The 12,375-nt window shown below is 37.3% G+C and overlaps 1 protein-coding gene and 1 pseudogene across 1 annotated transcript in view; both read right to left on the minus strand.

The window, feature by feature from the left end:
• LOC132109500 (glypican-3) overlaps nucleotides 1–12,375 on the minus strand; it is a 129,344-nt gene that overhangs the window by 43,785 nt on the left and 73,184 nt on the right. Inside the window, exons 4-5 of the mRNA XM_059515617.1 lie at nucleotides 6,082–6,224; nucleotides 2,437–2,562 (exon numbers count right to left, since the gene is read on the minus strand). Of these exons, the coding sequence (XP_059371600.1) occupies nucleotides 2,437–2,562; nucleotides 6,082–6,224 (269 nt within the window). The remainder of the gene's footprint in view (nucleotides 1–2,436; nucleotides 2,563–6,081; nucleotides 6,225–12,375) is intronic.
• On the minus strand, nucleotides 3,534–3,713 carry LOC132110255 (U2 spliceosomal RNA; annotated as a pseudogene).

A 12,375-nucleotide genomic window follows, 5' to 3' on the forward strand; every position in this document is an offset into this window, starting at 1 on the left:
CCTAGAAGCCAAGGAATGACATTGAGATTCGGCGGACATTTCTGGCACAGCATTGTTATTCTTATTCTCTCTTCCCCTATCTGTTTCTCTCCTGGGTCCTAATTAACTCCTGAGGGCCTGAGAGCCCTCTGACAGCTGTCTGTCCCCTAAGGCTGTTGTTGTTGTTGTGACCAGGCCATTTTACCCCCATTTACTCCTCAACTGCACTTACTGGAGAGCAAACAGCTGCAGCTATTAGTGTATAATGCTGTAATGTTGACACATACACTCACAGACACACACCTTTTCAACAGTTACAAAATGGATATGCTAAACAGACAGGGCTAGGATGGATATTAAGGAGATATGAATTAAAAACTCACATTACCAACACTCAGATGCTGACCTGTAGGCCTACTCAGCTCTGTATGAAATGAAAAACATTTTTTTACGAAAATAGCTCCAAACAAAGCAGAACAGTTGCATCTCACAGCAACACTGAGTGGTGTTTCTTTTTTTATTATTATTATTTTTCTTTTTATATAATTCAGTGTTTTTGAATGAAAAGTCAGTGATTCAACGACCAGTTCTTAAATACAGGGGTAACTTGCTTCATTCATGAACGAATCAGCTTGTTTGAAATTTTCACTTTTGGGTGAACTATTCCTTTATGAGTTCTGAGTTATATGTGTAATTCTTTACCAAGAAATTCAAATTAAAATATAAAACTGTTCATTTATTTATTAGGCACAAGATACCGTATTTGAACATCTGGACTTCCTTAAAAACAATTCCTAAAAAACAAGACTCGATTCTTCAAAGTCAACTGAAAAGTCAACTCATTTCTGTACTATAATGTGATGCATTTCAAAGCAAAAAAAAAATTTTATTCAGAAAATTTGGGGTGGGAATCAATTTGATTGTAAATAGTGGCCATTTCATATTTGAATAGGATCCAATCTAAATGAGAGTTTGCTGAAACAATGGCAAAATAACTACTTGGCTATTGGTTAACATTATCCAATATACAATTAACGTAAAAGGAACGTTTTTTTCAGAGGAAGTTTTTTCATTTTGATTAAAGATTCCGATTTCTTTTAAATAATGTGCACCGATAAACCATTCCTGTACAATAAGACCAGGAACAAGCATTGAGAGTAAATAGAATCCATTTTGATTTCATGCTGACTTTAATGATCACTTCAGTTTTGAGCTGATTTTCCAAGTCATTAGGATGAGATACTGCAGCTCTTAAAGCTTTTCTGTTTGGGTCAGGGATGCACTGATTTATTGTCATTTGCCAACCTTAACTTGATTTGGACTGTGAGAGAGTGAAAGAGTTATGGGACAGAAGCATGTGGGACATGGCGTACTGAAATATGACAATTTTAAAATTGGGTTCTAAAGGGCGCATGGAGAGCCAGGCACAGGCAGTCACAGAGCGAATGACGGAAACGAGCAATTAGCCAGGAACAGGGAAGCCACCACACCACCACCCGACATCAGTTACCCCACAAAGACCACAATTCACACCCTGTTGCCTGTCAGATGGAACTGAAGTCAGCCAAACTCATTAGATACACACACACAAAACCATCCGCTCAGCTACCAGCCACTTACGCTGTCTCCGTTTTATTCAGAAAGCTTTTTAGACTTCAAGATTTGTGACAAGCTCTGGGGCAGTATGTCTCTTCGGGGCCATTTTGAGATTGTAGTAATATTGGAAAGCATTTAGGAGGCTAATTCTATTGTAATATATGCTACTTTTACCCACTTAGCAAAAACTGTCAGAATAAAAACACTAACAGAGAGAGTGCATGGGTTGTATACAGATAAAAGCCTCTTCCATTTTGAAATAACGTATATTATACAACATTTCAAGGAGTTCTGGATGCTATTTGGTCAAAATAGCATCCCAGCCATCCTAAAATACACAAAATAATCCTTAGTGAGGCGAGACAACATATTTAATCTGACACAAATGAAAACAAGGCTGCAAAGGAATAGCTGTACAGTCCATTCAATAGGTTGTACTGTTGGTCTCTTGATGCCAATCTTTTGGCTAATAAAAGAATGAAATAATGTTTCCGGTGGACAAAATGCTCTGGGAAAACACGGGCTGTGAAAATTAAACGTGACCTGGAACTTATTCATCAGGCTGTACTCGCTCCCTTGTGCACTAATTTTTCTTCATATCAAATTAAACATGCTGTTTGTCTACCCTGGCAAGGGTCCATAGTAACCGCAACGATGCAAAACACTTGTTCTGCTGCACAGCACTAACTATTAATCTTACTTTACATGTCAGGGACTATATCTGGAAGTAGAACTTAATGTTTTAATAAACATTTATGTCCTTATTATAGACCAAAACACAGTGTATTGTGAATATCAGTCTAAAATGGAAGAACACCGTATTAGTGTGTAGTTAAGCGGTCATCAGATAGAAACACTCACTTGTCTGTCATCTCCTGTCCGTTCCAGCAGAGGGAAGCGTTGAGTGCCGCCGACTCTTTGCTGCACAGAGCTTCTCCGAGGCCACTGTAGAATTGACTGAAGCCCCTCAGACCCGAGATAAACTCCCTGCGGCAGACAGAGAGGAAATTGAGAAAGTAAGAGAGCAGCAGAAAGAAGAAAAAGATAGAAAGTGGCCTCCAAGAATATAAATTAAATTAGATGGTGTGCACAAAGAGGCAAGATTAAAAAGGATCAGTGGAACAAAGATACAAGGATTTATGGGAAAACTGAGGGGCATGGAGCAAAAAAAAAAAAGAGAGAAAAATCTGAAAAATTAAAATGGGCTTAGGGACAAACGCAGTGTGAAACGTGATCTACTCCATTACTTGTCGTCTCGTGTTAGGCTAAGTTGATTTGAGACGCTTTGACTGTTAATTGACATTATGCTGGAGAAGAAACAGCCCACTGTGTTTGGCTCGTCCGCTCTCATCTGTTCATCAGAGCGAGGGAGAGTTGAACTGCACAGGACAGAGCGGGCAGAAGGCAGCTCAATGTCACTCACACGGCAGGAGACAAAGCCTGTGTTAATGAGCATCTCTCTGTCACTATCAGCCTGAACACACACCACAACTAACAGCACAAACACACACTGCATTTCTCATGAACTCATGAACAGACCTCCACCCACAATGACTAGTGTGCCAGATTTTTTAAACTGATTTTGAAAACAACAAGTATCTTAATTAAGAATTACTTTATATAGACTATACATTCAAAAGGTTGGGGTCAGTAAAAGGTTATTTAAATTTGATTTTTCATTCAGCAATGGTGCATTAAATTGATCAAAAGGCGACAGTAAAGACATTTATGTTAAAGAAGATTTTTATTACAAATAAATGCTTTTGTTTTTTCGAACTTTCTATTAATCAAAGAATCTTGAAAAAGAAAAACGGCACAACTGTTTTCAACACTGATAATAATAAGAAATGTTTCTTGAGCAGCAAATTAGCTTAGCCAAAAGGCAGAGAAGCCATATTACTACTAAAGTATTACTACTTTATAATAGTATAATTGTTCTTTAAAAATACACCTAAGTCGTGGTATTGAGGGTGGAGCGAGCACTGTACATGCACTCCCCCCACCCACAATTCCTGCCGGCCCGAGACTCAAACTCACAACCCTTCGATTGTGAGTCCGACTCTCTAACCATTAGGCCACAACTTTCCCCAAAAGAACAGATACTACACTTGATCTTAGCCAAAAGGCCGAGAAGCCATATTACTACTAAAGTATTACTACTTTATAATAGTATAATTGTTCTTTAAAAATATTATAATAATTCACAATATTTTAGTTTTTATTCTCTTTGATCATATAAACGCAGCCTTGGTGAGCATAAGAGATTTTTTTCAAAGGTACTGATCTCAAACATTTGAATGGTAGTGTATGTGATAGACATATAATCAATTACTAGATTTTTACATTTAGAATGTGTACAGTATATGTTACACATACATTAATAAATGCTATGCATTATACATCAAGTCAAAATGTGAACTCAAACACATCTTAGACTCAAGTAAAAAAAAATCTAATTTCTTATCTTTGATGTTAAAAGAAGTAGAAGAAAAGCACAGAAATAGAAAAACTCCTGCACACAGCATCTCTCAAATACTCAAAAGCACAGAATAGACTGTTTGATTTGGTTTTAAGACCCCTCAAAAGGTCAGTGAAGATCTATACAGAGAAAACATGAAGGAAGAGAGAGCCAGAGAAGGAGAGAGTGTGAGTGGAGAGTCTATAACAGTATCTCAATGCACTCCACACAAACAGCATCAGAAGATGTGAGCGGTAGGAACAGATGCATGATAACAGCATTATGGTTGACTGCAATTCCTATTTCTCAGATTTATTATACACTCATTAGATTTACACTGAATTGACTTGCTGTCAATTCTATAACAGCAATGCTTTGCAGTCCTCTTGGAGTGTTTAGAGCATTTGAGGAATCTCAGGGGATTCAAATAAAAACAAGAACATTTGTATTTTCAGCTGCTGACGATTGGCATTTTTAAGAGCCGAGTGTAAAAAGTAGTCAGGTCATCCTCATGTTTCATTATGGCTGAATATCAAGATCAAGATGAACACCAAGCCGAGCCAGATAATGACTCGTTCACGAGTCAAGAACCGGTTGCATCGGTTTTCGGATCACCAGTAGTGATGGGAAGTTCGGTTCTTTTCCACGAACCAGTTCTTTCGGACAGTTTGATTCAATAAACTGGTTGAAGAAAACGGTTCACAGTTTTTTTTGCGCTCGACGTAATGACGTAATTTGCGATGATTGCCCTTGATTCAAGCCTTCAGTTTACCTGGGCTCATAACATTAGCACAGAATCCGTTCAGAATCAATCACCAAAAGAGTCAGTTCGGTTCAGACGCTCTGTGTTTCGGTCTGCTTCACACTGATCACACATGCGCAGTATCATCAGTTCATCGGTTCTCGGACAGAAACGGTTCTTGATTCGAGAACGAGTCAGTCTCGGCTTAGTGTTCATCTTCAATTCTCTCTTCACAGCAGTTCAGTCAGTGTACTGTTTGATTAAATGAATTACTCCGGGATGTTGGTTTGTTTGAACTCAAGAGGGAGTGTAAGCCACATTAAAAAAGTTAAGAGCTTAAGTCATTTGTGGATTAAGGCTTATTGGAGACGCAAACCATTTAAAACGATTCAGTTCGATTTGGTGAACTGGTTCAAGATCGAATGATTCGTTCGCGAACCAGATATCACTACACTGTTGTGTTTTGAACTTGCTCACAACAGACACGGAAGAGAAGACAATGCTGAATAAAGTCGTAGTTTTTGCTATTTTTAGACCAAAATGTATTTTCGATGCTTCAAAAAATTCTAACGGACCCTCTGATGTCACATGGACTACTCTGATGATGTTTTTCTTACCTTTCTGGACATGGACAGTATACCATACACACAGTTTCAATGGAGGGACTGAGAGCTCTCGGACTAAATCTAAAATATCTTAAACTGTGTTCCGAAGATAAATGGAGGTCTTACTGGTTTGGAACGACATGAGGGTGATTTATGACATAGTTTTGATTTTTGGGTGAACTAACCCTTTAAGTTCTGATTATGCAAGATCACAAGATGATTAACTGTTTTTGCAAAAACTATTTTGCCATCGAAAATAGTTTGAAACCAAACAGAATAACTGCATCTCACAGCAACACTGACTGACATTTCATTTTAAATGTTTCAGTGTTTTTGAATGACTCGGGCAAGTCAATGATTCAATGACCAATTCATAAATACAGGGGTGACTTGCTTCATTCAGAGTAAATCAGCTGGTTTGAATGAATCATTAAATGAATGATTCTGTGACTCACTTATTAAGACTTGCCGCCACCTACTGGTGGTTTCATATAAAGAATAGTATAATTATTTTTTTTCACAACACTTTCAGGCTGTTTTAAAGTTGCAATCTAAGGGAAGTATCAACAGGCTTTTTTTTTTAAATTTGTCATCAGTATAAACATTACCCTAGGAAAAGAGTTTTCATGTTAACTGTCTGATGTTTTGTTTTTTTAATTACTTCACATAGTAAATTTCTGAAAACTGAGTCATGACATTACCTGCGGCGTCCAAAGAGGGTCTCATCGGGGTCAAAGTTCACCGTAGGACGATTGTGGGGCATCGACGAGGCAGCTGCATGTTCTGCAGACAGTGCCGCGGCACGAGACACCCGCGGGGGTGCGTGTGCACATATCCCGCTCACCTGTGAAGAAGAAGATTGGAGGGCTAAATGCGATCACTCTTGGACACAGTCCTGGAAGATGTCTAGCTGAGAAAGCAATTAATGAGACAAACTGTCCCTGCAAAACTTCCTCCCCATTCAGCTAATTGTCTGGCTGATGGTGCCGCATTTGCCTCCAGTTTGTTTGTTTGGGTTGGATGACAATAGGATTTACATAACAAAACGGGGCATTGTTGGGTCTGTCAGACACTCTGGCTGCGCTCTTTCAATAATCATAACCCTTTGCAGACGTAGTGTAAGTAAACAAGCCTCTCATTCCCTTTCTCATGAACGCTAAACGCTATTGTTTTTATACGGGACAACATAATAATAATAATACCCCGCTCCCACACTGGCTGTGTGAGATAATGGAGTCTTGCCATTCTTTCAGGTGCAATAAAAATGCAAATGCCTCTTAATGTTTAGCTTGTGGTTTAATGATTTGCCGTTGGTTTAATTTCCCATGGGGACTGGTCCAGGGCGTAATTTTGCCATGTAATGCTTGTGGCATATTGTGCTTGCTTGTTCATGAATGAATATGTGTGTGTCTGGGTAAACAGGTTCTGGAATTCTGATGGGATTCAGGACAGGATATCAATAGTACAAGGACATCTTCATGCGGACTGCAGGATTGGTCAGTGTGGCTAAACATAACAAGAAGATAAACTTTTAAAAACATGTTCTGAAACATCAGTGGGGGTGATCAGATTCACCCTATAGTCATTCATAAAATTTGCACACACACCAACAAATACAGCAACAAACTGCTGTTGAGCTAAACGACATGATTATCAGTTGATCAATAGAAGCTCTTTCTAGCAAACAGCCCAGGGGAGGGTAAATAGATACTGTTGATGTGGGTAAACGTGTATGTGTATGTGTGTGTGAAAGAAAAAGAGCATAACACAGAACAAGATGAGATGAAAGAACTACAGTGGAAGATTGGATCAGAGCACCTTGACACAAATGCAATCCTGATGCAACATATTCCAGCACTGCAACACTTTCTACTGTTGCTTTTCTGTATGTTTCTGTGGTTCCTCAGATAATATAATATCCTATTATAACCCAAGCTATTTAAAAGTGCAGGTATCAAAGTTACAAACTACTTTATACAAAAATAGCCAAGCTATGTTCAAGCTACTCTGTAAAAAAAAAGAATGTGATGAAAAAAGCCGCAAATTATCTTACAAGTGATTTGTAATATTGTTTATTTTATTATTATGCTTATTTAAAAAAACATCTTTAAAACAGAAAGTAATTCTATAAACGAGAACGTGATTTGATGAGTAACTTACATTTTTAGTTACTTTTAGTCAAAATAGTCACACTATGAAAGGAAGATCCTGAATGAATCAGTGTTTTAAGCAAATCAGTAGAATGAATGATTCAATGGCTCACTCTGTGACTTGCTGCCACCTTCTGGAGTAATGATGTATATTACAATCTTTTTGAAACACGCAACAGGCAAGCGTAAAATATAAGAGTTATAAAAATATGTAAAAGTCCCAGTGCTTTTTGAATGCTGATACAAGCAATAAACAAGCACATCAATCACACTGCACAATGCTTCTTCCTTAAACCCCTCTAAAATGTATTTTGAGATGCAACTCAGCATATTAATATAGTGCTTTCACTAGTTAGCAGCATTAAACCTGTTGTTAATGTTAAAACACTCATCACGGTGGATTCTACTCTAACTATCAATTACAAACCTGCATGTACACCATTCACTATAATCCCAGACACCCACACATTCTTCCCTAATGCTCTCTGTGGTGTGTGCTCATGGGAAATCATTAGTGGCCGGTCTGAAATATGGCTCTTTCCTGCTGTAATTTACTCTGTGTTGTGGGTCTGTGTCCCTACGGCCTTGATTAATGTGATTGGGTGTGTGTTTGTCTCTGTGTTGGTGTATGTGTGTATCAAGGGCCCTTGGGGGGCTGTGGCACAGGAGTATAGAGCGGGTTTGTGTATGTGAGACTGTGATTGTTTCTCTCATTAGAGGGGTATTAATATCAGGCAGGCGACAGAGGATGTGCTGGCTAACAGTAACACTGAGATAAGCGGCGTCTCACAGAGAGGCTCTCTTTAAATATCCAGTGCCTTTTATCTGTACCTCACACACCCCTGAGAGGAGCATTAGGACCAGACACACACACACACATATACACTCATTAATATAAAACAAATTCACTCTCACATACACTTCATGAAATGAGTGCGCAATGTTTAATACAGACATACATCCTAAGCTGAAACAATGGCTTATCAGCATAGCTGAAAATACAGAATGAATCATATGTGAAGGTTAAATGATAAACGAGTTCCAAGCAGAAGACAATGCTGGTATTTCTGCTGAGATATCAAAGCAATAAGCCATTCAAGACCACATGATGCAGTGGTTTTACATTAGTTAAGAGTTAGCGGTTCTCAAACAGGGGCCCTCATATAAAAAAAATAAAAATCAAAGGGGGCTGCAGGATGACGTAAAAGTAAAATTCAAGCACTTTGGCAAAACAAATATCTTTCATTTCTAACACTAATTGAAAATGCAAAAAAAAAAAAAAAAAAGATCTACATTTGGACTCAAATCATATTTAATGAAATAACTATTGTTTTTCTTAAAGAACATGCAGCCAGATGCCTTTGAGTCAAAACGGTTAGACTAAAGAGGAGTGCTTAAAAACCCACATATGTTAAAATAACTGTAATGCATCACCATTGTTCAATACTAATAATAATCATAGCCAGATCTAGCCAGAAAATGGGAGTGGTGCAAAAGTCACTAGCACTAAATTGCTGATTTAAAATGCTGCCAAATTCAGCCGATGTGCAGCAACAGTTTATCTCATCAGATGTCAGGAGTAAGATCCATAAGCGGAGATTTAGCTAGGGATAAAAGATTTAGCTTTGGGTGTCTATAAAACAGAAATCGTTTTGACAGAGCATTTGATATACAGTAATGCGTAAGATGCATTCTGAAGGCGTAGAAAGAGCTATGTCAGATTGAAATTAAGTAAGAATACAGCGATTTCCTGGACCTGTCTTTCACGATTCAGAGTGGCTTAGAGAATATACTTTAAATGCCAGAACTTGATTATTGATCTGCTAAAATAAAATAATAAAAAAAAAATTAACAAAGCCACTGTTTGTCAGTAGATTTATGTCGGTAGCCCTGGTATATGTGATTGTATTTTATTTAGCAATTGTGTGTAGAAAACACTGAAGAACGGTGAGAAGAATAATACTTAAAGTGATAGTTTCAGTCATTATTTACTCACCCTCAAGTTCTTCCAACATGTGTTTATTTCTTCAGTTGAACATAAAAGATATTTGGAAGAATGTTAGTAACCAAACAGAAACTTTTTGGTTACTTAACATTTCTTCAAAATACCTGTGTGTGTGTGTGTGTGTGTGTGTGTGTGTGTGTGTGTGTGTGTGTGTGTGTGTGTGTGTGTGTGTGGTTAGCAGAAGAAAGAAATCCATGCCGGTTTGGAACAACATCATAATGTCTTTTCTGGAGGAACAATCCCTTTATTGTAAGTATTTGTTTTATAACATTATTCTTATTTTAATTTTAATGTTTTTTAATTGACCAGAAGTGACTGTAAAGATGTTTATAATGCTACAAAAGATTTTGATGTATTTCAAATAAATGCTGTTATTTTAAAATGACTTTTCATCAAAGAATTCTAGAAAAATGCACTACGGTTTTCACAAAAATATTATTATTATATTATTATATTCAACACTGATGTGTCTCAAACACCAAATCGGCATTTTAGACTGTTTTCTTAATGATCATGTGACACTGAAGACTGATGTAATGACTACATCTTAAAAAAAATATTAAAACAGAAAAGAGTTATTTTAAACTGTAATAAGATTTCACAATATTTATGTTTTTACTGTATTTTTAATCAAATAAATTGAGCATGAAATTTGTCTAAGAAATGTTTCCAGCCCCAAACATGTTTTTGATAAGTTTAGATGTCTAGTCGCTGTCGCAATCGCTCACTCATGAAAAGAGAGATGTTCCCCAGAGATGTTTCAGTCTGTCTGAGAGTTTAGAGGTGCTATGCGTCGGTGTGAAACAGCACAGGTCTGTTCTGTTCTCGTCCTCGGTGTCAGATGAGAAGTAACTACAGCAGGATCTGCCTGCACCTCCTCGCTTACAGCTGCGAGGTCAGAGGAGGAGGCGCTCCAGTCCCTCGTGCCCACGTCGGCTTCCAGAAAACATATTTCTGCTCATTCCATCACTTTCATGCACCCTTAAAGTATGCTTTTCAGTCTTGTTCTTTCTTTTGTCGCCATTGCTCCCTCGCTTCTGCTCAGTAACTGGTAAAAATAGTGCTTCATAAATCATGCATTCTTTTCCAGAGCAAAGAGAGAGGGAGCACACTTTAAAAGAAGAAATGAGAGAAAGAAAGAGCAGATTCAATGAGAGGTTTGATGAGTGAGATGTCACACTGCAAGATAGAACATGGCCACAGGGCTCTTCACACTGAGATGTAATATCATTGTTTTACAGCAGAATTAGATTCAGGTAAGAACAAGAATCCTTCTGGAAACTTCTGAAGGTGCTAAAGCCAACAGGATGAAAAATGGTTAACAGCCACCAGAACAGACACCACTGAAAAGATGTAGGTTTAGTTTTAATCAGACTATACAGTGAAATAACTTGTGCTCCTAATCAGTCGTTCTTATTTTGGAAAAGTCATATATTTATATGTTTATTGTAAATAAATATTAAATAAAAAGTCTTGAGGCAGCTGTTTATTTCAAAGCAATAATGCATCTTTTTTAACTATATTTAATATTTATTCAAATATTATATTTGTACACTGAATAAAATGTCCAATCAATTACTTTTTGCATAAATTAAATAACTGCTAACAAGGTTTCTTATTTGTTAACTTTATTTGTTAACATGAACTACCAATTAACAATTTTTTTTACAGCATTTTCTTATCTTTATTAATGTTAAGCTAAACCTAACTAATGCATTTTTAAGCAATAGTTATTGCACGGTTAATATTTTTTTTAACTAACAGCATCACAGGTTAAAAATGATGTAAAAAATGTATATTGTTCTTTGTTAGTTAATGCATTAACTAGTGCGAACAAATGAAACCTATAATATAATATAAAAATATAACTATATTAATTTTAATACTTGCTGTATATTACAGTTGCAGGAACAAAATGTGACTGTTTACACTTTGTGTTCAAACAAATCAAATGCCTCAGTTGATATTTATTTAGACAGACCCTGTTTGTTGTGATTTAAGGTCGGATCAAATTGCATTCAGATGTCTATGATAAATTACAAATGTATCTGGAGGTTACATATACATTTTCCTGCAACTGTACATTCTGACAGCTGCGATTGCTAGAAATATTCCTAGGGATTATTCAATATTCTTTTAACTTTAGCAGAGACATGTCCCTATCATCCATCCTCAAATCTACACCCGTGCACCTTTGGCTTAGCAGTGGCATTTTGACACATTTAAAATGTCAGTCTTCCTTGAATTAATTCCTGCACAGACCATCCTAGAACACAGGCTATGTCTAGGGAGGAAAATCACAGTCACTCGGCTCGGATCAGGTGTGCAGACAGCACTTTTCAGCCAACTGACAGACAAACACACATGCACAAGCACCATCTTCAGCCTAATTGGCCATTCTCACTGTGACATGTCCTTTGTATCTGGGTCGACAGCTGTTGATCACAGAGAAGGGAGAAAAAAGGATAAGCGAAAGAAAGAATAAGAGCACAAACCCTCTTTTCTTCAGCATTGTTCCCTTGAAAAGAAAACGCAAACAGAAAGAGCTTAAACACAGATAGTCACACACCGGAGTGAAGACTGGCACAGATGTCACAAAGTTTTGGATCGATTCTTGACAGAAGCTAAGCTCTATAGTTGTTGAATCCAACCAAGGCTTTACTTTATTTGTGAAGCTTTAGCTTTCAGAACTCAAAAACTGTGTGGAAAGGTCAAACACCTACACATGTGCTCTAACCATCAGTGTTGGAGAGTATAGATAAAAGCATCAATGCCGCAAACTTAATTACATTTTCACTAGTGTCAGTACTTCAGCTTTTTTCAGAGTAATCATCTCAAGT

Source organism: Carassius carassius, chromosome 29 (genome assembly GCF_963082965.1).
Source record: "Carassius carassius chromosome 29, fCarCar2.1, whole genome shotgun sequence".
Classification (NCBI taxonomy): domain Eukaryota; kingdom Metazoa; phylum Chordata; class Actinopteri; order Cypriniformes; family Cyprinidae; genus Carassius; species Carassius carassius.